At 44.5% G+C, this 25,423-nt stretch overlaps 3 protein-coding genes across 6 annotated transcripts; 1 reads left to right on the top strand and 2 right to left on the bottom strand.

The window, feature by feature from the left end:
• Nucleotides 1-1,636: 1,636 nt before the first annotated feature.
• Nucleotides 1,637-2,018, bottom strand: LOC113437766 (histone H2B 7-like). Its single transcript, XM_026702890.2, has one exon. The coding sequence runs from the start codon at nt 2,000-2,002 to the stop codon at nt 1,637-1,639; it is 366 nt and encodes a 121-aa protein (XP_026558675.1). The 5' UTR covers nt 2,003-2,018.
• Nucleotides 2,019-3,955: 1,937 nt separating this feature from the next.
• UBE2A (ubiquitin conjugating enzyme E2 A) lies at nt 3,956-24,763 on the top strand. 4 transcript variants are annotated; one of them, XM_087941104.1, is made up of 8 exons: nt 3,956-4,088; nt 6,782-7,358; nt 11,616-11,696; nt 15,151-15,231; nt 19,249-19,274; nt 20,443-20,532; nt 21,548-21,636; nt 23,188-24,763. In XM_087941104.1, the coding sequence occupies exons 4-8, from the start codon at nt 15,206-15,208 to the stop codon at nt 23,314-23,316; spliced, it is 360 nt and encodes a 119-aa protein (XP_087797230.1). In that variant the 5' UTR covers nt 3,956-4,088; nt 6,782-7,358; nt 11,616-11,696; nt 15,151-15,205; the 3' UTR covers nt 23,317-24,763. The 4 variants fall into 4 exon arrangements, 3 of the variants coding, with proteins under 3 accessions (XP_087797230.1, XP_026558677.1, XP_087797229.1); XR_015745069.1 differs by lacking the exons at nt 3,956-4,088; nt 6,782-7,358; nt 11,616-11,696 and adding an exon at nt 14,509-14,862 and having other exon boundaries at nt 23,188-24,228; nt 24,275-24,763; XM_026702892.2 differs by lacking the exons at nt 3,956-4,088; nt 6,782-7,358; nt 11,616-11,696 and adding an exon at nt 14,464-14,862.
• STEEP1 (STING1 ER exit protein 1) lies at nt 6,262-12,923 on the bottom strand. Its single transcript, XM_026702891.2, has 7 exons — nt 12,747-12,923; nt 11,821-11,938; nt 11,288-11,329; nt 10,708-10,846; nt 9,802-9,891; nt 8,664-8,756; nt 6,262-6,706 (listed from the first exon to the last, which is right to left on the bottom strand). Exons 1-7 carry the CDS (start codon nt 12,868-12,870, stop codon nt 6,644-6,646), a joined length of 669 nt encoding a protein of 222 aa, XP_026558676.1. The 5' UTR covers nt 12,871-12,923; the 3' UTR covers nt 6,262-6,643.
• Nucleotides 24,764-25,423: the final 660 nt, after the last annotated feature.

The raw sequence follows: 25,423 nt of genomic DNA, 5'->3' as shown, positions 1-25,423 counted from the left end.
GCCAACACAGTTCTAGGCTGCATAAACAGAGGGATAGACTCAAGATCATGTGGGGTGTTAAAAACACTTTATAAGGCCTCGGTAAGGCCACACTTGGAATGCGGCATTCAGTTTCGGTCACCACGATGTAAAAAAGATGTGGAGACTCTGGAAAGGGTGCAAAGAAGAACAACAGATGATTAAGGAACTGGAGGCTAAAACATATGAAGAACGGTTGCTGGAATTGGGTAGGTCTAGTTTGATGAAAAGAAGGACTAGGGGTGACATAAAAGCAGTCCTCCAATATCTCAGGGGCTGCCCCAAAGAAGAGGGAGTCAAGCTATTCTCCAAAGCACCTGAAGGCAGGACAAGAAAAGCAATGGATGGAAACTCATCAAGGAGAGACGCAACCTAGAACTAAGGAGAAATTTCCTGACAGTTAGAACATTTTATCAGTGGAACTACTTGCCACCAGAGGTTGTAAATGCTCCAACACTGGAAGTTTTTAAAAAGATGTTGATAACCATTTGTCTGAAGTGGTGTAGGGTTTCCTGCCTAAGCAGGGGGTTGGACTAGAAGACCTCCAAGGTCCCTTCCAACCCTGTTATTCTATTCTATTCTATTCTATTCTAAATTACATTATGTCTGCATGACTCCCACCTCTCAAGCCACTCCACTTTTACACAAAAAGGAAGGTATCAGAAAGAAGGCAACATTAAATTCCTTGCTTTCCATAAAGAAGGACATTCTGTGTTAAAATCTCTCTCAGAATCTAATTTTTCTTGATCTCTGACCGAGCTGGACACTTTGGTTTAAACCAGATTGAACGAGACAGAGAATTCCTTCCTTGGAGCTGAAGCGATAAACCTGTTGAACAATGAGCCAAGCCCGTTTCCATATCCTACAGAAATCTCTTTTTCTTTTTTTTTTAGTTGCCCAAATATTTCTAGCTTGGATGGCTTTTGAAATAAGAAGTTGCGTGTAGGACATCCGTTAAGATGTGCCGTGGTAGTTCTCAGCTTAGGACCCCCACATTTCAGCTGCTAAGCGAGACATTTGCCCAGTGAATTTTTTGTCCCATTTTACGACCTTTTCGTGTCACCGTTGTTAAGCAAATCTCTGCCGTTGTTAAGTTGGTCCCACGGTTGCTAAGTGAATCTGGCTTTCCCTGTTCGATTTTGCTGGTCAGAAGGCCGCAAAAGGTGAGCCACCGGGGATACCACTACCGTCGTAAATACGAGTCAGTTTGCCCAGCACCTGAATTTTGATCACATACGGGAATGCTGCAACGGTTGTAACTGTGAAAAACAGTCATGAGTCACTTGTTTTCACTACCCTTGTAACGGTCACTAAAATGAACTGAGTTAAGGTTAAGGGCTATGTGTACCCTAATCTCAGAGGGGTGCTTTAATCCAAAGCAGCCCCAAATCAGTTGATTTTGGAATATAATCAGGAAATATCAGATACTAACAGATAACAAATATTCAGAGTTGGAAGGGACCGTGTAGGTCATCTAGTCCAACCCCCTGCCCAAGCAGGAGACCCTACACCATTTCTAGCAGATCTCTTCTTTTTATTTTTTATTTTTTTTGTGGCTCTTAAAACAGCCTTCGGTGCAATAAAATAATTCCGGGGATTGCCGCGGAAAAAAAAGAAACTACTTGGAGCTGGTGTATTTGATGACGGCTTTGGTGCCCTTGGAGACGGCGTGTTTGGCCAGCTCGCCGGGCAGAAGGAGGCGCACGGCCGTCTGGACCTCGCGGGAGGTGATAGTTGAGCACTTGTTGTAGTGGGCCAGGCGGGAATCCTCGAAGATGTTGTTGACGAAGGAGTTCACGATGCTCCTGGTCTTGGAGGAGATGCGGGTGTCGGGGTGGACCTGCTTCAGCACCTTGTAGACATAGATGGAGTAGCTTTCCTTGCGGCTCTTCTTGCGCTTCTTGTCTCCGTTCTTCTGAGTCTTGGGGATGGCTTTCTTGGAGCCTTTCTTGGGCACCGGAGTGGATTTAGTTGGTTCAGGCATTCTGGTCAGCGAGAGACTTCCGCGGAAGAATGAATAAATCTAGCAGATCTCTTGTTGTCCAGTCTCTTCTTGAAAGCCTCCAGTGATGAAGCTCCCACAACTTCTGAAGGCAACTTCTGTTCCATTGCTTGATGGTTCTCACTGTTAGAAAATTCCTCCTTATTTCCAGGTTGAATCTCTCCTTGTTCAGTTTCCATCCATTATTCCTTGTCTGGCCTTCAGGTTCCTTGGAGAATAGCTTGACCCCCTTCCTCCTCTCTGTGGCAGCCCCTCAAAGATTGGAAGACTGCTATCCTCTCTCCCCTGGTCCTTCTCTTCCCTAGACTAGCCAGGCCCAGTTCTGCAACCGTTCATCGTAGGTTTTAGCCTCCAGTCCCCTCATCATCCTGGTTGCTCTTCTCTGCACTCTTTCTAGAGTCTCAACCTCTTTTTTTATAGTGTGGTGACCAAAACTGGATGCAGGACTCTAGGTGTGGTCTTACTAAGGCTTTATAGAGTGATATTAGTATGTCCCTTGATCTTGATTGTATCCCTCTGTTAATGCAACAGGATTGCATTAGCTTTTTTGTCTGCTGCTGCACACTATTCCATAACTATTTACTCCATAATGATTATTATTTAAAAGAAAATAGATGCAGAATAGTCCCTGCTCAGATGTAGGGCGAAGCACCCACTCTTTGCTGTTAGTGGGAAGAACAAGGCAGCCCATTCTCTTTCCATTCCTTCTTTTTTTTAAAAAAAAATTAGTTTATAATATAAAATACAAAAATGCAAAGGAAAATAGTAGCAAAATATGGGAGGGAGAAAGGAAGGGAAAATTGTAAAATTGAAAAGGGGGAAAAAAAGAAAAAGAAATGACATGGATTTCTTACTCCCTTTGGGGCAGCAGAATAAAATCATAGCATCAAACCTCAACTATTTACTTCTCCATAATAGTATAAATTAGCCATTTCTGTAACAACAGATCTACTGATCGGTAAAGCCCATAATCAGAGTTTCACTTTTCTCTCCCACCTCAAGCACAAAGTCCAGAAGTGGTTTCCAAGTAGAAATAAAAGTATTTTTATATATTCCCCTTTGGTCAAAAGAGTCCATTTAACCACCTCTGCTGACATGGTGGGGACTGAAGTGTCCTTCCGCTGCTGTGCCTAAGGTGACCTTGCTGCCCTCAACATATGTAGTTTCTTCCCTTCTTCTTAAAAAAGCGACCTTAAAACCAAAAACGGTGTTCCTCTTATTCCTCCCCCCTTCCTTTTCACCGTCACCTGATTAAAGGTCACCCAGTGGTGGTTGAGACAGCTTCCCTCCGGCTCCTGGATTTCCTTTTAAGGAGATTTGTGAAGGCAGGAAGTGTGTTTTTCTTTCTTTCCTCCCCATCAAAGCTTGATTCGTCCAAGCTCCACCTTAGCTTGGTGTCATCCACACCCATAAAACGTCTGCCTGAGCAGGCCAAGTCTTGCAATGGCTTGTGTCAAGCAGAGCAAAGAGGAGATAATTCCAGCCTTTTAGACTATGAAGATTCTCCATCATCCAAGATCAGCGTTATCGCAAAGGTGCTCTCTTCCCCCTCCCCCACTCCCCCAGGCAATTTGGACTTTCTGGTTTTATTCTGAAGACGTTTCGCTTCTCATCCGAGAAGCTTCTTTGGCTTCTCTCAGGAGTTTCTTCGGCTTCTCCCAGAGCTGAGGAAGCTTCTTGGGGGAAAAAAGCAAAACCTCTTCAAAGAAAAACCATAAAGTCCAAATTGCCTCTTGGGAGGGAAAAAAAAGCACCTTTGGTCTAGCTTCGCAGGAAGACCCTCAGAATAGTAAACTCTTCCCTCCTGGTTCGTTCTCTTACCTGTTGGCGAATAGCTATAGGCAGACCTTGGTTTACAACAGTTCGTTTAATGACCGTTCAAAGCAGGGGTGGGATTCTACCAGATCGGACCGGTTCTATAGAACCGGTTCTCACGATTATGCGCAGTTTGGAGAACTGACAAATCACGCCACTCAGTGGCCCTCCTCTCCCCTCCCCCATCCACTCATTCCTTACTTGGCATGCAAGCCATCCAACTTGCCTGCGTTGGGCCTTCACCTAATTTTTGGTAAGTTGCTATTTTTCCTTCCCCCCGACCATCAGCTGTTCCGACTATCAGCTGTGGGAGATTTAGATTAGGTAGAAAACAGGAAATCATTGGATTTCTTGCTTTCTAGCTAATCTAAAAGCAGAGCTGAACCTTCCTTAGGACTGAAGCGTCTATTGTTCAGTGCAGACTCAGGCAGCAGATTGCAGAATGGTAGATCTCTGAGTGAATCTGTGATTCTGTGAGCAACTCAATCTGCCTGCCTGCTTTGCCCGATTTTGGGTAAAAGTTGCTCTTTTTTAAATTAAAAAAAAATCAATATTTACATATTTATAATATTTACATACAAGTCACACGACCACCAAGCCACGCCCACAAATTAGGCCATGTCCACAGAACCGGTTGTTAAGAAATTTGAATCCCACCACTGGTTAAAGTTACAACGGTCCTGATAAAAGGGACTTATGACCAGTTTTCACACTTACGGCCGTTGTAGCATCCGTGTGGTCCCATGATCAAAATTCAGACATTTGGCAACTGATTCATATTTATGACGGTTGCAGTGTCCCCGGAGGGGGAGGGAAAGGGGGGTTACGTTATCCCCTTTTGCAAACTTTTGACAAGCAAAGTCAGCAGGGAAGCCAGATCCCCAAGTGTATTCCTAAACAACTGCAGGGATTCACTTGAGAATTTGGTTCATTGAGATAGTAACAATATCTCATCCTTGATATTCTAAGGGTATAAATCAATTATGATTGATTTATAATTTCTTTTTTGCGTTACACCCTCCCCCCAACTTAGTTTATGTCATGAATACCCTTTGAATACGAAGGATGAGATTTTATTTCAATTTTTTTTTTTGAAAGGCGTTTAAACCAGCAACTGGTTTCATGCTTTGATCTACTGTATGGGGGCAATTCAAGTTTTTTTTCTTTTTTTCACCAGAACTACAAACTTGACTGGTTGGGTTTGATTTAGCCACGTGTCACTTGTCGTCCTCCGGTGGCCGAACGGTGCTATTGCAAGACATCGGGAGGAAAATGGCATATTTTTAAAAATCGATACCAAAGAGAGGGCAACTTCCGAGAGAGAGAGAGAGAGAGAGAGAGGGGAGAGAGAGAGAGAGAGAGAGAGAGAGAGAGAGAGAGAGAGGAGGGAGGGAAAAGAGAGAGGAGGGAGGGAGGGAGGGAGAGAGAGGAGGAGGATGGAGGGAGGGAGAAGAAGGAGGGAGGGGAGAGAGGAGTAGAGAGGGGGGGGGGGGAGGGAGAGAAGGAGGAGGAGGAAGGGAGGGAAGAGGAAGGGAGGGAGGGAGGGGGAGGGAGAAGGGAGAGAGAGAGGAGAAAGAGAGGGGAGGAGGGAGAGGAGAAAGGAGAGAGAGAAGAAAGGAGGGAAGGGCAGAGAGGAGTAAGAGAGAGAGGGGATGGAGGGAGGGACGGAAAGAAGAGGGAGGAAGAGAGGAGGGAGGGAGGGAGGGAGAAAGAGAGAAGAGGGAGGAGGGAGGGGAGAGAGAGATGACTTACAACAGCAGTGAAAAAGCGCCTTGCAACGGATTCTTGTACTTATCACTATCACAACATCGTGACAGTCGCACAATCAAAATTCAGATGTTTCGCCAGCACCGATGGTTACAGCATCCTTGCCTCCTGGGATCACCGTTTTTTTTGCCAGCTTCTGACCAGGAAAGTCATTGGCGGAAGCCAGACTCGTTTAACAACCATGTGATTCATTTAATAACTTCAGTGATTCACTCAAGGCTGATTGTTTTCTTTGCTGTTCATAGAGTTTTCCTCACTCTGAATGATAGGCACATATGCAAAATTCGAATGACTTAAAAGATAATATTCAAAGAGCAAGTCTTTTTTTTTAATCTAATAATGTCGTGCCCTATCTTCATCCTCATTTAACAACCCCATAATCCCTTGCGGAGCAGAGTCCTGGCAACGGAATGGAGTCGAGTGTTTACTGGCCGGATGCCCTTCCTGTTGCCAATGTGGACTTTTGTTCGGCAGATATAGTCTTCATTGTGCCCAGAGAGAGAGATATCTGCCTCTACCTAGGATCAAACTCCCAGCCTCCTGATTGTTAGACAAGAGCTCCACCTCTAAGCCACCGCACCAGAATAGACAGTCACATAATACAACCAATAAGTCTACGTAAAACTTTCAGCGGACAAAAAGAAATCACACGAAAATAATTATTTACCAAAGAAATTATTTTTCTTTATTGCTTTCTTTCTCACTGGGATTTTATGTACATATGTAAATATACAAATAACTAAAACAAACAAACAGACGCGCTCCTAGCACTCGTACATTTTACAAGGTCTTGCAAAAGCTGAATATACAGCAGCGGAGAGAAAGAGGCTCCTCAAAACCTTGAAAAGGAAAGCCTCAAATGAAATTCATTTCATTTCATCTAAGCAGAATGGAAGCTGAGTATTTCTGTTTCCCAAGTTGCCACCGTTCACTGCCATTTTAACGAGCGCGGCCAAATTCTTTGGGACAAACCAGAAAGGAAATTTTTTTTTAAAAAAAAAATAATGTTTGGGGTTGTTTCTCTTCTTTTGGAGAAACTTCTTACTTGAACTGATTGTCGATAAGCGTCCCTTTCATTTTGGCCTTCTTGGCTTCCAGCTCGGCCTGGTCAAATTAAAAAAACAAAACGGAAAAGCAAGCATTAAAGAAATAGTCTTACTAACGTTTCTCTCTCAACAGAAGGGGAGGAACACACCACCATCAATCTCCGGTCTACAACACAGTCCTTTCAGCAGTTCCAAGAAGGCTCCACACCCATTTGCACCACTCAGGTGACCCCGAGGACACAGATAAACCTCCAAGTGGCCTTCATGACCCTCTAAAAGGATGCAAATCAACAGCGGTCTGCAAGGAGTATAAATCCTTCCATTCCCCACCATCTGGTCAGAGCTGAAGAAGCTTCTTGGAGGAGAAGCGAAATGTCTTCAAAGAAAAACACAGTGGTCTCTTGAAGAAAAAAGCACCTTTCGGACAACCATGACCTGAGAATCTCCACAGACATTCTTTCTAACACTTCTGAGGAAACGAGAGGTGATTTCTCTCTTATAACCAAAAGTGAGAGCTTTGGAAGAAAATAAACTTCATTTCAAAAGCAATCCAGAAATACAAGAGTGCCAATAGTTTTGAAAAGAAGAACACTGTCAGGAATAATAAAAGTAACTAAGTGAAAGGATTAATACAGCGTTGAATTGTCCCAAGGCAAGTTGGCTGTGAAGAGTTGGCCTAGATCCAATTCAAATATCTGGAAGGCCACCAGGTACCCCTGCTTTGTTTGATTTTTTAAGAAATTCATATCATGAGTTATTCTGAATTTCTCCAAGGCTTGCTTATTCAGGCATGGAGGAGAATGTGCCAAGTTAAATATGTCGGTGTAGATTCTCAGTCATCCAGGCAAAGGTGTTTGCAGGTTAAATCATGGCAACTAGACTAACTTTTTTTGTTCTTAGTTTGAGACGTTTCGCTGCTCAGCCAAGGAGCTTCATCAGTCAGGGCAAGCTAGTTAGGCAGAGAGCGCTAAGTTAAAATTTTTCAGGAATCTCAGATCAAAACTCTCATATTATTTGCTCAGGTAGGGACTTAAGACCACTACCCCAAAACTACAAAAACCAGCCTCTTTTATTAACTAGGAACTAGCCAGGTCGCCTAGATACAACACACTGGCTCTTTCTGAACAATGGCAGCTGCTTTGCTAAACAAACTTTTATAGCATAAGACCAGACAAATGTCCTCAGATCTACAAGTATTTTAGGGAAGGAGCTGCCAACCTTTTGGACCTCAGGGACCACCAAAGTCATAACTTTAAATCCCATGACCAGAGACCCTGGGAAAATCCCCCAAAAAGTCTGCACGAAAATTTCCCACCCCGTTTTCCTACCGATCGATCATTCTTTATTTGGGATCGCAGGATCCCATCTCCAGCTCCGTTCTCGGGAGGCGGGGAGGGGAGAGACTTTTGGCTTCATGCAAGGAAAGCAGCAGAAGTCTTTCTTTCTCTCCCCCAAACTCTGCCAGAAATGAGTCTTTGTGAGACTTGTTGTGCCAGCGCAGCTTCTTGGAGCAGGAGGCCTTGCAGGGTCCCAAAGACTCATTTCTGGCGGAGTTTGGGGGAGAAAAAGAAAGACTTTTGCTGCTTTCCTTGCGTGCAGCCAAAAGCAGAAGAAGAAAGAAGCGGAAAGAAGCAGCCCGGTGGCCAGGCAAGGTATGTGGGTCAAGTGGGTCAAGTTCTCCCCCTCCACCCTTTCTCCCCTCCCCTCACTACCTCGTGTTGTTTTCAATGCAAGCGACGCAAGCCTTGTGTTCCCGTGGGCCATGTGGGAAGTGCAGCCTTGTGTTCCCACACAGCCTGGATTAATTGCTTAGGAGGTGACATTTCTCTGTGGCCCACAAAATTTTTTTCTCATGGGCCACCAGTGGTCCCTGGTCCACTGGTTGGTGACCACTGTTTTAGGGCATGCTATTTAGAGAGAACATGTGTCCGTTCCCACTAGAATCTCTGCAGCGTTGTTGCCTCAAACCTGTACAGGAAGCGCAGAAACGAGAAGAATGAAAAATCGACACTCACCAGTTCTTGCAGCCTTCTCTTGCTCATGCCTTTCCTTTCCAGCTGCTTCTCGATCACTTTGGCATTTTGGGCGTATGAATCAGCAATTTCTCGCTGAAAAATGTTCCATAAGAAGGGAATTACACGGTGGTAGGGCCAGCAGAAAAGAAACACGTCAAAAACAGGTTAGAGTAAAAAATTAATAGCTCGATTTTACAGACCACATAGGAGTAAGTCTCTTATAGCCAATGTCTGTTAAATCCAACAGTCCATAAAATCCAAAGGTCCGTTAAATCCAAATGATGCAATTAATGTCATTTGTGTCAATTGACACAAATTGGAGTTATTGGCGTAATCACGTTAACTGGGGTCATCATCGTAAATCTAACCACCATAATGAGTGGACTAGGGTTTATGGCTTAGGTCTTCATGTGAACTTAGCCGGTGGTTGGTTAGTCAATAAAAATTACCATGTAAACCATGATTAAGCACACAGTGCTGTAATGTGATGCATGAACCAATGTGACCAATCTCAAATTGTCCATTGTGTTGGACGAGGCTTTATACAGTAATTTGTGTGGTCACTAGACACCACTCTGGTAATCTTCTGAGAAGAAAGCAAGTGTAAAAGATTAGAATCTACAGAAGGAAGAGGTATCATAATGACAAGAAGCCACTGACTAAATCCTTGGCTTCTAATATCTACCGGTAAGTCACCTAAATCTCTCCTGTTGTCTTCAAAGAAAGATGATGGGAAACTGCCAGCTAGGCTGGAAGGAGGCGTCAAGCGAGGACCTAGCTTGGGAGTCCTTGCATAACTGTAAGCAGCAAAAAGCTTAAGCTCCCCCAAGATCCACGAAGCAGGCCCATTTCCAGACTTCCGGAAGGCCTGCTTTTCCCTCTCCCAGAGCCTCCGCATAGACCCTGCACTTACCTGCATCCAAAATGGACTGCGTGGAGACACCTGGGAGGGGAGGGGCAGGGAAGGCGGGGCCAGCCATTCAGTTCAACTACTGGTTCAGCGAACCGGATGTCAATTTAACATCCGGTTCGCATGAACCGGCCCAACCCGGCTGAATCCCACCCGTGGATGACTGCCTTTTTTGGTATACTCGAGAAACTATGGCTGCTTGCTCCTGATAGATACGGAAAACCTTACCGCTTCAATCTCTTCTTCTTCTTCATCAATGGTGGAGACCGTCACTGAGCTGAACTTGCCCATGTCTTTGGTCCGTTTGGTCATCATCACCTTGGAAGGAGAGAAGGTTTTTAAAAAAAAGATTATGTGTGGTCGAAGCTTGGGGATTAGCAAATGTGAAAGATGACTACAGTGTTCTTCACAGATGTGAAACATGCAGTTCTGAAATTTAATACTAAGAAACGAAAGTCAGATCTGTCCAATACTTCATGTTTTGGGGTCTCAGAACAGGGAACGTAACTTGCAGATCAACAGCTGTGTACAGATGTGCACCCCCACTTTTTTTTACAACTTATGGAATTCCTTAAGAGTTGTACCATTAAATGAGGTGGGGCACCTGTGTCCCAGATTCCTTTAGGAAGCTAAAGATATTTAGCAGATTTAAAATGAATTCCATTTTTTTTTTAGTATAAAATCAGGAAAGCCAGAAAAAAAATAGGGGTACCCACTTATTTCCAAGATCTCAAGATTTATCATTCTGCTAATTTGTGACTTTCAACCCCCAAAACTAGAGGGTTTTTTTTTTTTAAGATTTGATGCCTAAGGTGAATCAGGTCAACTGAGGCTGATGAGAGCTATGCTTTTGGGCCTGAGAAAAGGAAATTGAATTGAAGGATGCATCTTCCGATGGAGCAAGTCAACTGGATAACCAATTTACAAAGGAAGAGACTCAATCTCTTGCTCTCCCAACCAAAGACTTCCTGGAGTAAAAAGAGCCTTGTGAGATCAGGTCAAGCAGATGCCATCAAGGAACTCAAAAGTCCAATCAGAAGACATGTTGGAACTCCATAACAGTTGGCAGCTTAAGGCATCCTCTCTACCCGAACTCTTTTCCACACACTGCAAGAGAAGTCTCTGTCTTTCTACCTTCTTGGGAGGTTCCTGCTTCTGGGTGTAGATGTTAGTCTTCCCAAAGCCTTGTCCAAATTTGACCACGGCACCATCAACAATGAACGTCACAGGGGCATTTTTCTGCTGGTGCTGATAGAAAAGGAGTAGGCCACACCTGGAAAGGAAGTGACCACTTGTTTTATTTCCTACCTCCAATAAACAAGCAAAGTCTCCCGGAATTTAATATCTTAGCTCACTTCACTTGCTAGGTTAAGCCTCAGGAGTTAAATCTATAAGTTTATACATAAGTTGAAATCATTTCACACTTCACTAATCTGGGCCTACGTTGGAGCCCAACCCCCAACAGCCAGTAGTTCAGTTTGTAAGAGAAGACACTGGGGATGCAAAGAATTTTGCATTAGGATGACATCTTAACCATTATCCCACACTGGATTTAGATCCCCTTATTTTTATTTATTTTTTACTTTGGAGAAATAGTTGGCTGCATTAATGCACTAGATCACAATGGCTCCCACAGGCTATATATTCTTTTATCACTGGAAACAAGATTTGTTGACTGTCTTATCTTCTCAATACTTCCTTTAAAATCACTTACTTTCCACATTTTTTCCTGTATTGCCGTTCAATGCCTTCTGGCCTAGGTAGGGAAGAAAAATAGGTAAATACACTGTACTTTGCTTCATCTCAGTTTGTTGCAAAAAAAAGGAAGTCATTTTTGGTTGGGATTACATAGTCTGAGAAGCCATAAACCCTGGGTGATAAACTTATTGTTTTAACCCATATGTTTTCCCACACTAACTTATTTTTCCACTAGTGGCTCCTTCTAAAAATATCATTAAAATTACATTTTAACGAAGAAAGAAACCATCAGTTAAACAAATGTTTCAGCCATTTTAATATTATACCTTCCTCTACAGTAACAGACAATGAAGATGAGGACACTCCTTCCAATATTTCAGATGAAAGATGAGAGACCCATAAGTTGCATAACTCATCAATAACTCGTAAGTTGAATAATATCAAAAGCAAAGCGTTGTTTCCGAAATTGTACATCTTTGATTTTGGCCATGGTTGCCTGGCCCCAGGCTGACTATACTCTGGCAATGGGGTTTTGTGCATCCTTCCTACCTGCGCAGGTAAACATTTTCCTCTTCTTCCGTGTTACAGAATTTGTGGGCATGTTTGACAGCATCGATAACTCTGGCCCGATCCCGAGGTCTCATGGGCAGCTTCTCAAGTTGGCAATCTAGGAAAAATCATCATCATAACAATTTTTAAAAAATCTTCAGGGAAAATAAATCTGGTGATCAATGCTGTAGGAGGTCCTTAGAAAACTAAAACAATCAACCTCCACCCCAACATCAAACCAATATTCCAATCCTGTTTTTCAGTTATCAATCAAATTTTGATAGAAAACATTGAACCGATAAACATTTGATACCACGAATCGCCTTCTAACATGGAAGCCATCAAACAGATCTTAATTATAGTTTTCTTACAGCAGTGTATATGAACAATATTTGACCACCTTTTTTGAACTTTCACAGGATTTGTTGACTACAGAGCTCATTCATAAGAAGGGGGAGATATTAATACAAAGCGGTATGAATGAAACATTGGATAGCTCCCATTCACGTCTCTCTTTCCAAACTCTCCAATATCAGGATGGTTAAGTTAAATTATTTATTTTATTAAATTTATAAGCCACTCATCTCACCATCCAAAGTGACTCTGGGCATTAGGTTTAAACGACCCCCATGATCATCCCCAAATCAGCTAAGGAGACTGGCTGTTATTTGCTGCCCTTGGGGAAACCCCCTTCCCCCGAGGACTGCAACTCCCATCATCCCCCAGCAGACTTCTGGATTTCAATTCCCATCAGCCTCACCCTCGCGCCCCAACGGCGCGGAACTCCGGAACCGACTCGGTTCCAACAGCTGGTGCGTAATGGCCAAGGTTTGGAGCGGCTCCGGGGGGACCGCTTTGCTCCCTGCCCAGGGGAAGGGAGGAGAGGCGGGGATGGGGATGGGGCCGGGGTCCCTTGCTTGGCTCACCCAGGACCAGCACCATCTGTCCGCAGAGGCAGTAATAGACGTGCAGTGGCTTCTCGCCATCGTCGTATTCCTCCCGGTCGCGCGTGTCGGAACAGACCACGGAACGAGAGACCACTTTGGGCATGGCGACGCCGGACGATCGGATGCGCTCCGCCTCTCCAAGTCGGCTCCGCCTTGGACCCGCCTAGAGCAGGAACTGCCAGCCGGCAGAGCCAGCCCCTCCTCGCCCTCCTTCCCCGGCTCCGCCCGCTCGCCTCGGCTGGCTGGAGCGCGCCGGTCCTTGCTCGCAAAGAGGGAGCGCGGAGAAGGCAGGCGCGGCTTCTACGGGGGGGGTGCAGGAGGAGCGTGGGAACCGAGGCTTCGGGAATCCACGCAAAGTGTCCCCTTGCCGCGCGGAAGATGCGGGCGACCCCTTCCCAAGATCGACCTTGATGGCTGGTTTCCCGCTATTGTTGGCTAATCTATCTATCTATCTATCTATCTATCTATCTATCTATCTATCTCTCATCTACCTATCTTTCTATCTATCTATCTATCTATCTATCTATCTATCTATCTATCTATCTATCTATCTATCTAAAAGTATATTGCCACTTATTTGCCCCGTGACTCAAATATAAAAACATCATATAAAACTAAAAATAAAATAATAATAAATTAACAAAATAATAAAAAATCTGCTTGGATTTTGGATGATAAGTTTCCACTCCTTATTGGTGGTCAGACTTCAGCACTGAACTTGAATCATGAACACGGCCCAACGTGCATGTCTCATCTATGCTCAAAATAATTGTTTGCATCTTGGGCCAGCAAGAGTCTTGGCTGTTTTAGACATGGAAGGGGATGTCTTTTATCACCACAAATCCCACTATTTCTGCACTAATGCTTATTTTCCATTTGTTTGGACTCTTCAGTAATGGTGCTTGGGCTTAGAATTGTGGGTTTTCAATCTTCATAATGTACTGCCTGAGTGGTATGTGTGACAACATGGTGAATAAAGTATGCATTAAAGTGTTGCAATAATAAAAGTTGAGAAGCATGTAGGAAATAAGAGATTTAATAGATCCTGTCCTTAGCTGCTCAAGAAGACATTAATAGAGAAGTATTGTTGATGTAAAAGGATTGATAGCTTCAGAACTATCCTTCAGGAAGCAAGTGATAACAGAAGATCAGTTCCTCAATAATACTTTTTCTTAACCATTATTGGGAAATTAATCCACTATTGGCTAGTTCACACTTTGTACTATATTGCCTTTAATCCAGTGTTTTTCAATCCTGGCAGCTTTAAAATGTGCGAACTTCAACTCCCATAATTCCCCAGTCAGCCTGCATTATGGGGGATTCTGGGATTGGAAGCCCACACGTCTTTAAAAGGGGCCAAGGTTGACTTAAACCCTGCTTTCATTAAGGGATGGCAAAGCTGCATTGACTGAGGCCAAACAGAAAGCCAAGCCAAACCCATTGCAGGATGGTGTGACCTGTGAACCCAATTCTATCATTGTTTTGAGTCACCGAGACCGGGGGGACTTATTTTGGTGTGACACCAACGTGATGACCGCATAGCTTTCAAATTAACGCTCCTCCCACAAAACGGCGGGGGAAAGCTGATTCTACCAACCAATAGAAAGGACGGAGAAATATAAACGAACGGGCAGAAAATGGTTTCTCCCATTAATTACCCCTTTTTTCTCCAACATTAGTCTCGCCCCAAACGCTCGACTCGAGCGTCATCCGAAATGGTATCGCCCTCCCCCCCCCCCGCGTCTGCGCGGGCGCAAGTGGTGCGTCCCCGGCGTGAGTCGGCGGCTGTGCGCCTAGCGCCGCCCCTTTCTGTTTTCTAAATCCACCCCCCCACCGCAAGGGCAGTGGTGCGGTCCGGCATTGCCCAGCAGCCTCGGCCGGGCGCGTAGTCAAGGGCCTCCTTCCTCGCTCCCCCCATTGTTGAGGCACAAGTGGAAGAGGCCACCTCCGCTCGGAACCCAGCCGCCTCCGCTGCTGCCGCCGCCGCGAGTTACCCCCCCCCCTCCCCGCTGGTGTATGAGGGATTTATAACCGCGAGCCGTCCCCCCGCCATGTCCACGCCGGCCCGGAGGCGCCTTATGCGGGACTTCAAGAGGTAAAAGCGACGCCCCGGGAAGAGAGCCGCTGAGCCGGAGGGAAGGGGAGGGGGGGGGGGCGGGCATCGCAGCGGATGGAAAAGAGGTGAGGCGATCCAACATGGCGGCGGAGGATGGGAGCGCTACGCTACTGGCGTAGCGGCCGTGGAGATTAGGGCGAGTTACGCCGTTGGCGCAGGCGGAGCGAAACGAGCCCACCCTCGCCCGTTCCTGCTTCCCAGCTGGGCTTTTTAACCCTTTCCTGGCCTGCTTCCTCCCCCCCCTTCTCCCCCTCCCCCCCAAAACAGGCTGCAGGAGGATCCCCCGGCCGGAGTGAGCGGAGCCCCCTCGGAGAACAACATCATGGTGTGGAATGCGGTCATCTTTGGGTGAGTCTCCTCTCCGCCCCCCCAATCCTCTTCCTCACCCACCCACCCAGGAAGGTTGCAAGCCTTCTTCTGCCCCCTCCTTTTGTTCTTTGCACCCCCGCATCTCTGCTCCAGGAGCGCTTCCTGGGAGATCCTAAACACCCCTTCCCCTTTTTTCTCACACACACACAAGCAGAAAAACACACCCAACCTTCCTTGTTTTTCCAAAATTGCAAATGGGCTCTTTAAAAAAGGGGGGGGCTGGGTCAGGCTTCCCCCCACTTCAATGCTTCCCCCACACCCCCAGCCCAGTTCTGCAGTTGAAGTGGAAGGGGGATAGGATAGGATAGGATAGGATAGGATAGGATAGGATAGGATAGGATAGGATAGAGGAGAGAATAAAATAGAATCAAGAATAGAATGTAGAATATAGAATAGAATATATAGAATAGAATAGAATAGAATAGAATAGAATAGAATAGAATAGAGAATAGGATAGGATAGGATACAATAGAAATAGAATAGAATAGGAATAGAATAGAATAGAATTAATTCAATTCTTTATTTTGCCAAGTGTGATTGGGCACAATTTGTCTTTGGGGCACATGCTCTCAGCGTACATAAAATCAAAGATACATTCATCAAGAATCATCAGGTGCAACACTTAATAATAGTCTTAGGATACAATAAGCAATCGAATCATATTAGGAAACAGTCAATATAAATCATAAGGATACAAGTGATAAAGTCACAGTCCTACAGCCGCAAGTGGGAGGAGATGGGTGATAAGGAGTGATGAGAAGATTAATAGTAGTGCAGACTTTGTAAATAGTTTGACAGTGTTGAGGGAGTTATTTGTTTAGTAGAGGGATGGTGTTTGGGAGAAAACTCCCCCTGTGTCTAGTTGTTCTGGTGTGCAGGGCTCTATAGTCTTGTTTTGAGGGAAGGAGTTGAAACAGTTTATGTCCGGGATGTGATGGGTCTAGCCTGAAGGGAGTGCAGGACTTCAGTTCATTACCATGTTGGGGACGGTTAAGAACATAAGATGATTATGATCTACAAAAGCAAGGATAAACATGTTGGTGCTCTTGCGTAGCCTCCCGCTATTAAGTTGGCCAGAGCTGATAGACTTTGAGAATATCTAGGACATTCAGAGGAACCCAGTTTTCCTTCCCTAAATTCAAATAAACAATCATTCCAATTATTTTCCTTATCAGTTATCGGACTTTTTAAACTCTGTGCTTTCATCAGTGAGAATTATCATCCTCGTGGCCCAGATTTTACTACTCTGTGGTAATAGTCTAGTCATTCCACTGGCTGTTGTTTCTTTTTTTCCTTTCTTCTCCCAGATGTATTGAATTGTATTTCCCTTCATTCAGAACCAGCCTGTTCAATAAACGCCCACTTCGGGTCCATAATGTATTGCTCACTTCCAGGAGAGAGATTTGCAAAGGCAGAAATAATTGTAATTGATGGTAAACGTCCAGATAGGGCTGGCAGTTGCTTTCTTTTAGAAATAGGAGCGTATTCTGGTAAGGTAGAATGGCAGGGTGTGTTCAGAAACTGCCATTAGTGGTGGCTGGAGTTACTTTAATTAAAAATAATAATCATTATTATTGTTATTCTGACAACCAGTTCCTTGGTCTCTTGAAAGAACATTGGAATGAATAAAGACTGGTTTGGAAAGCTTTCCTACATCTATAAATATTTTGTAAAATAGGCCGAAAAAAGCAAGATAGCCATGGCACCTCTGTGGCTTTGCTGCGCTCAGAAAGAAATTCCTCCAAATTCTCTCATTTGATTGCTTAGCTAGTCCAAGACTGATAGGCAGGGAAGAGTGACTGCTGCCTCAAACCTTCAGCATGGATCCCTTTTCCCTCCTGCTCCCAAATGACCCCACGAGCGTATTTGCTTGTGTGTATATCACGCCTGCTCCAAAATTTTCCAAAAGATATTTCACAGTGCGTGCTCACCTCATGAACTTGGAAGCCAGCTCTGCTTGGCTGGTAGAACACTCTGTCAAGCTTCGTGGTTGCGATCCTTGCCCTACCTGGAATTCCAAGCTGAAACCTTAAATCGATAAACGGATTTTAGTTCATCCTTTTACCATAATTGTGTACCCTGGCAGGTGTGACCTGTTTTGACAGTGTTGATTAGACAGCCTGGGTGACATTTCCTTTTTTGAATTGTCCCGGGATCGGAGCCAATTCACTTTCCTCCTTCACTATGTTGTATTTGACTGCAAGTGAGCCTCGCAACACAAACTGTAACTTAGTCCAAACAAACGGAACTGAAGTAATTAGTTTGGCAGGGCAGGAACAAGAATTTCAGACTTGAATGCACGGCAAAACTCACATGGTTAGAAAGACGTCAGGAGCACAGAGAAGCCACGACAACACAGGATAAACTCATGTTTTGCTCCCAGCAAGCACTGCACTCAGCATGCATCTCTTTTAAATTCCCTTCCCAGCTGTGGCTAAAGAAGGGAATCAGGGCCCTTTCCTCCCCTGTAAGCCATGCAACCCATGTTGCTCCCTTCTCCGTTTCTCCCTGCATGCCATAGTATAAAGAGGGAGTAGGACTGGGTCTTCCTCTGAACTTCCTCTCCCCTGCTCTGCCCAGCCGGACTTTTCCCTTCCCCAGTTTCCTCCACAGTCAACAGAGCCACACTCCCGCTCCCTGTCAGGATTGAGACTCCGACAGGGGCATGACACCCTCTGTCCCAGATTTCTTAGGATTGATGATTGCAAGCCTGTCCGGAGAGTCCCCGTGTTTGAACAGGCAGGTGCTGTTTTAGGATGGATGGTTGCAGTTCGTGCTTTTCTAGGGTCCCTGAAGATGTAGCCATTACTTGTGCGCACATTCTTCCTTCCTTCACTCTGCGCCTGCCTCCTCTTCTACCAGCCTTTAGGACAAGGCTCCTTGGGACACAGACCAGTGACCTGTAGCTGTGACGTACCTTGTGCTCAGTATTGACACAGCTTTGAGGTTGGCTCAGATCTTGCAAAGGTTCAGGATTCTCACAAGCACACGTGTGGGCTTCTTCGGAGGAAGGTGTCCAGATCCCTTAATCCCATTGGTGGAGGTTGGTAATTGCTCCACCTGAGCGGTTAACAATCTGATCTCTCTGTCTCTTTTCTTTTTTTTTACTGTTTAATTTTTTTTTAATTAAGTAAAGATTAAAAACAGTTGAACACAGCGTGACTTTCTTGGCCATCATTTTGGCCATACGTGCTATAGCATAAAAGTAGATATAACAGTTGATTTTCCCCTTTTTTTCCCTACATTGTTAATTTAATGCTGGTTACATATTTGTTTCTATTTACATTTATATACGTATTTACAACCTAGCTTCTTTTCCATCTCTTTTTTTCCCTTATAGTCTTTATATTCATATCATATTTGTCCATTATATTTCTTTTTCTTTACCTTACAAAACTTTAGCCTTCATCCCTATAAAAGCGTCAACACTTTCTTCCTTTCCTCGACTCCAACCATTGATACATTTTGCTCCAGACTCCATAGTAGTCTGATCTCATAGTAGTCTTATCCTTAATTTCTAGTTAGTCTGTCCATCTCTGCACAGTCTAATATTTTCCTTATTGTTTCGCTTTCGATAGTGGTGTCTTCATTCTTCCAGCTTTGGGCATGCACCATACTCTGTCTCTTTGCAGCCTGCTGGCATATAAGAGGGGAAGACAGTCAAGCTGTGATTGTTGCTATCCAGTGCTGAACCAAGAACTTTGAATGCCTTGGGAGCCCCGTGCCCAGGGCTTTTATCTTTAGCATCAAGGTCAGGGGTGACTGGGGTGAGAGATAGCAGCCCCCCCCCCCAACCCAACTTAAAAATAAACAGCTGCCCCCCATAGTCAACGATGTCACCTAGGTTTGATTCTTCCCCTGAAGCCTTTTGAATTCAGCCCAGTTTGAATCCTGGTTTTGGGACTGGAGGGAATGCAACGTGTCCTTTTTAAAAATCTGGCTCCTCTAAATGGAATCTATGACCTGCGAGATCTTGACAATCATTTTCTTTTTCAGGCCGGAGGGAACCCCGTTTGAGGATGGTAAGTCTTTCTTGAAGCAATCTTAAGAGACTGTAATGCAACCCTTCACGTGATGCCTCGCTCAGTCCTAGAATCTCACATTGGAATTTTGGGGGGGCAGGAAAGCATTCCTGTGCTTACTCGATAATGGAGACACCTAAACTAGAATCCTCTCTCTCAGGACGTTTTGCCACGTGTGACCCGGCTGCTTCTCCCTCTCTTGGCTTGATCCCAACGAGTGTGAGCGTCCTTTTTGCTCTTCCCTTTTGATGCCGTGTTTTTTAAAAATTATTCTCCGTTCTGATAAGATTCCATTCTGCTTTGGGTCGAACTTAATAGTCCTTAGTATCCGTGCGATTATGACGGTGTCCGTTCAATTATTTCATTTATTTATTTGTATTCCACCATTATTTTTACAACTAAGTCAAGGCGGTGTGAACCTATCCAACACACCTTCCTCCTATTTTTCTCACCGCAACCCCGTGAGGCAGGCTGGGAGAGAGAGAGAGAGAGAGAGAGAGAGTGACCGACCCAAGGCCACCCAATTGGCTTTCATGGCTAAGGCGGGACTCGAACTCGGGGTCTCCTGGTTTCTAGCCCCGGTGCCTTAACGATGAGACCAAACTAGGCCGTCTACTGAACATAATTCTGTAGTGTTGCTGCTTATACTTACAGTGGCTTTTCAGAATTTACTTGAAGGTATTAATAATTTAATTTTATGTTTAGTTTAATTTAAAAAAAATTAAACTCAATTTAATTTTATGGCACTTTTTAGACCTTTTTCTCAGGTCCTTTGAAAAGCACCTTTGCTGCACAAGCTTTAAACTGCCTTGCTGCCCTTGGAGCCGTTTGCATGCTTTTAAAAAGCACGCTTGTTTTTTCCCGTTTTGGCCTTACACCCGTTTCCTTTGCCATCGTCTGTTAAATCTCTTGAGTTCAGTTATAAAAGCAGCAGTTTGTTCTCTTCTTTGTGTAAAAAGGTTGTGCAACAATTAAAAACGATGCCTGCCAGTTTCGCAGCCTGTCTCTCCATCTGTCTGGTTTCAGATTCTCTTCCTTGCAAAGGAATCGTCGGGTTTTTTTTTTCTGATTTATTACGGACCGATAAGAAAGGCAGGGACAGTTTAAACCCACCTGTGAATATGATGTCACTGAACTCCCTGCCCCCACCCCCTTTTCTCAATTACAGGGACATTCAAGCTTACCATAGAATTCACGGAAGAATATCCGAACAAGCCACCTACCGTCAGATTTGTGTCTAAGATGTTTCATCCGAATGGTATGTAGCTTTTTTTTAAACAGACAACAGTTTGTATAAAAGAGCCAGGACAGTGGAAGAGATGGAGCCCCTATTTACAGTTTGAGAGAAGCTGGCTTATAAAACGTAGCATTCCTGCAGGGGGAGGAGGGGGAAAGGCTGTGACTCCTTTAGAGGCACCTGTAATCCCGCAGTACAGTGACCTGAAGGTGTTAACTACAGATTCATCTCAATCATATTATTTAAGTCGATAAGAGATTCTGGTTGAACAAGGAACTATAGAAGAGTGTATTGTTTCTTTGCGGAGCACACGGAGTCAACAGGTACCGACTTTGTTGGAAAATGTTGGCGAGGCCCTAAGATAATCTGCTTTCGTGAAAAGGAAGTTAAATAAGGTGTTGCGTGAGTTTGTGGGATCCTCCCACATTTAAAAACAAGATTTAAACTAAGATTTAAAAACACATTGTTCACACAGAAGCCTGTCCTCTTCACAAAATAGATTTGTGGGACAAGGAATCTAGGGAGGATCAAGAGTTCTCTCTGGATCTGAGTTGTCTCTGCCTGATTAGGTGGGTAATGGACTACAAAACAATTGCCTCAGATCTTGGCCTCCCATCAAGTTTAGGGCCAGGTAGAGAACCAACTCCTCATAATTATGTTATTACAGCTGTGGATTTCCTGGGTGTTCGATACAACCGCTGAAAATTGAAAAAGAGCTGATAGAATCCTATAATAAAAGAGATGAGTGAATGTTTACAAAAGGTAGCTTGACGGCTATAATTATGTGTTACTCGGTTTCCATAGATCTTTGAAAGGATCTGCGGCCCTTAATATTTGGTTGACATGTCACCATACTATGAATAACTTCATAACCACAAAGAATTGTCAGGTCGTGCAATGTAAGAGCCTGTAGTCAGAATCCAGTTCTTCTTGTGGGGTCACTTCAGATGGAGAGGCCGAGAGCTTGGCACAATCCCCTGATAGTAACACAACCACCCTTCCCGTATTATCAAAACCCACACCTTTTCCTTTTTAGTCTATGCAGATGGTAGTATATGCCTGGATATTCTTCAAAACCGCTGGAGCCCTACCTACGACGTATCATCCATCTTAACCTCCATACAGGTAACGTTAGTCATTTTGCTGGTACTTTTCCAAGCCCTCGTAGACCGATCCATTGCAGGAGCTGTGCAGTTCTGTGGACGGAGACAACCTTCCAGTATCGTTTGGGATTCATAGGGGTTGGTTGAGATAACCGGCTCCCATTGTGCCGGTTTCTAAGCCTTTCGGATGAAAAAACATGATAAGTCAAAAAAGCCTTGTTGAGAGGAAGCTAAACTTTGGTAGGCTGTGAATCAATAGGCCCATGGCGGGTAGGATACGATAGGTATTCAGTGCTTCGAAGAACATAGGGCATTGTTTCAGCCCTCTGAAAAGAAGGTATTGCATAAAATGTCCCAAAGGTGCTTTTTTTTCAAGAGGCAACTGGACTTTCTGGTTTTTCTTTGAAGGCGTTTCGCTTCTCATCCAAGAAGCTTCTTCAGCTCTGACTGGAAGGTGGGGAGTAGAAGGATTTATGCTCCTTGCAGACAGCTGGACGTTGGCATCCTTTCCGAGGGTCCCTGACCCTGAAGAACCAGATAAACCTCCAAGGGGCTTCAACGACCCTCTCTAAAAGGATGCAAATAACTAGCTGCCTGCAAAGAGGATCAATCCTTCCGTCGCCCACCATCCAGCCTTAGAGCCGAAGAAGCTTCTTGGAGGGGAAGCGAAACATCTTCAAAGAAAAAAAAAAAAAGTCCAGTCGCCTCTTGAAAAAAAAGCACTTTTGGGACAGCCTGGATAACCGAGAATCTCTACAGACTAGCTGCATAAAATCTTACTCGAAATCAATAGATGAGCTGGTAAAACGTGGCTTTGAATAGATTGCAAATTCTTTAGCTGTTTTTTTTTATTGTTATTTCTTGCACATTCCCGTTGAAAACGTAAAGGAGTACAGGTATTCCTTGACGTATAACAGTTCATTTAGTGACCATTCAATGCCAATGAAAAAATGGGTCTTGGGATTGTTTTTTCACGCTTAACCACTGTCGTGGCATCCCCCATGGTCACACGCTCAAAATTCAGATGCTTGGCAACTGGTTCCTGGCCGTAAAACAGGGCAAAGCTCCCCCTTAATAAATGTTTCACTTAGCGGCCTAACTTTTGGGGCTCCAATTATGGTTGTAACTCAAAGAACTGCCTGTACCTGATTGCAATAGCAAATATTTTGATGCCCAGAGAGCTTATAGCCTTAAAAACATTTGTTTTATCCCAATCTGGCCGCGTTAAAAGTGGTGGCGTATAGGTATAAGATACAGATACAGATTTAACGCAGAGTTGGAAGGGACTTTGTAGGTCATCTAGTCCAACCCACCCTGCCCAAGCTGGAGAGACTACACCATTGCTGGCAAATGGCAGTCCGTTCTCTTCTTGGACTACCATAAAAGATAAAAAAAAAGAGGGATTAAAAGCATCCCAGGAGTATTCTTAACAGACCTCCCAGCCCTCAAAAAACCCTTTTGAATTTAATCAGTGTCCCGTGCGCAGTATTGGCGTGAAACCTAACCAAGCCTGACCATCTTTTCCTTTCCTTTTCTCCCCCCACCCCTTTTTTTCCCCCCTTTCCAAAAACAGTCTTTACTGGATGAGCCTAACCCAAACAGCCCGGCAAACAGCCAGGCCGCTCAGCTATACCAGGAGAACAAGCGGGAATACGAAAAGCGAGTTTCTGCCATAGTAGAACAGAGCTGGCGTGACTGTTGACCTTGGCTGATGCAAAATGAACACTCTGACGAGGAAAATACATGTATGAAGTGTCTGAGTCCACCACCACCTCCTCTTCCTCCTCCTCCTCCTCCTCCTCCTCTTCCTCGCATCACTGCATTTACTCGGAAAGCAAAATTAGCTGTCTGTGCCGTTGCCAACTTCCCTCGCTGGATCTCTCTCTCTTTTTTTTTTTTTTCCTCTTTGGACAACAGAAAAACGAAACGAAAACAACCCCACCCATTCCTACTCCCCCCCCCTTGAAGTCAAATGTACTGTACTTGGGTTACTTGTTAAAAGAATGACTGAGGCTGAATTTCCACTTCCGGTGGGGTTTGGGGGCGGGGCGGATGTCTACGATCGCCAGTCTTAGGGGCAGTATTGTGCGTTCTTTTTTTTTCCTTCCCCCCCACCCCACCCCCCGTACACTTAAGCTTTTAATTGTAATTGTGTTATACACAGTGACGCTTACGTGTAGCTTGATTCGAGAGAGAGAGAGAGAAAGAAAGGAAAGGAAGGAAAAAAGGATGTTTATATACAATATACATTTTTAACGATGACTTGAGTTGCTGATCTGTCCGAGGCTGGTCATTTAACCGCTGGTTTCGACGCCACTACACCTGTGAGTATTTTATGGAAGAAGAAGAAGAAGAGGGGAAAACGTGAGTTTTCCTCTCTCTCCCCCCCAGTGTGCTGCTTTTCCCATGTTCCCCCCCTAAGCTTCCTTCTCAGCTGCCTGGGTTTTGCAGAACTGATTTCCAAGACGGGGTGGGGGAGGCGGAGGGCCGATCCCCCGCTTTTTAATGGTCAGGCGCAAGGAGATTGATTGGCGTTACGTAAACGGGGGAACAAGGCTTTCCGCAGCACGTTCAAAGGGTGCTCAAAATGGTGTATGCCGCACTTTGGAGTAGAGTTATGGGGAGCAGAGTTATGGGGAGCAGAGTTACGGGGAGTAGAGTTATGGGGAAGAGTACAGGAGTCGAGAGTTTAATGGCCAAATGGTGTGTTAGGGGCAAACTTCAAATGCTTAAAAAAAAAAAGCCCACCCATTTCCCCCCCCCACCCCTCTATGATTTTTAATTTCTACCTCTTAACCAGGGGAGGAAGGAAATGAGATAGTTACAGCTTTGCTTACTTGTTTGGGAGAAAAGCGGGGGGAAAAAAGATTGCTACTGCGGCATGTGTCTCTTCTCTGTTCCCTTCTTCCTTGCCTTCCCTCTGCCTGATTTACAGGGTGGTTTCACATTTGTTTTTGTGTATGTGCGCGTGTGCGAAGCCGAGTCTGTACTTAAGTCAGCAGTGTGGGAGGAGACCCATTGGTGGGTTTTTGTCCGCTCTACCAGTGTCTTCTATGTATACATGAACTCTGGAGTACAACTTTGCACAAGTAACCCATGTAAGAAACTGTACATTTTTCAATGACTTGTAAATAAATGTGTAACCGAAATCCTTAATTGTTGAAAGAAGACCATGTGCACCCCTTAACATTTGACTGGAAACCAGCAACTGAAAGTTGATCTTGCAAATCGAGGGACCGTTTAATAATGCCGATACGTCATTAGACCAAATGTTTTCCTTCTTTCTATATTCTGGTTGTAGATAAAAGATACTCTACACTTGCAGGAATGCTTACAACTAATGACATAAATAAGGGTGGTTTATAGTTAATTTCTGGAGTATCTCACAAGCTATTAGCTGAGGTAAAGCAGGAGAAATAGTTAAACTGCCTTTCTTAAGCACATTTTTTGTGTGGTATATCCCTTACTGCAACAGGTAAAACAGGCGAGTGTGCCTTTGCCTTTTATAGAAAGCTGTAACATCCCCTAAAAGTCTTCTCTTGTTTGTTTGTTCGTGTTTTTTTTTTTTTTTTTTAGGGAAATTGAGTGTCTTTACTACCTTGTGTTTTCCAGCCACCTTTCTTTTATACTCTGCAGATGCTTTTAAGTTACAAAGGAAAGAACGGACAGGCACACCAGTGGCAAGACTCAAGTGTTTAAACAGGTGAAATAATGTGTAGGTAAGATGAATTAGTTTCTTCCAACTTCTGCCACAACTGAGTGGATTCCCAGAAGTTTGGCCTGGAGGTTCTAGAAGAATGAGAAGTTCT

The sequence above is a fragment of the Pseudonaja textilis genome, chromosome 12 (genome assembly GCF_049901715.1).
Source record: "Pseudonaja textilis isolate UNSWEBS1 chromosome 12, rPseTex1.2, whole genome shotgun sequence".
In the NCBI taxonomy this organism is placed as follows: domain Eukaryota; kingdom Metazoa; phylum Chordata; class Lepidosauria; order Squamata; family Elapidae; genus Pseudonaja; species Pseudonaja textilis.
The sequence above is the reverse complement of the archived record's forward strand: the minus strand, read 5'-3'. Positions and strand labels throughout refer to the sequence as shown.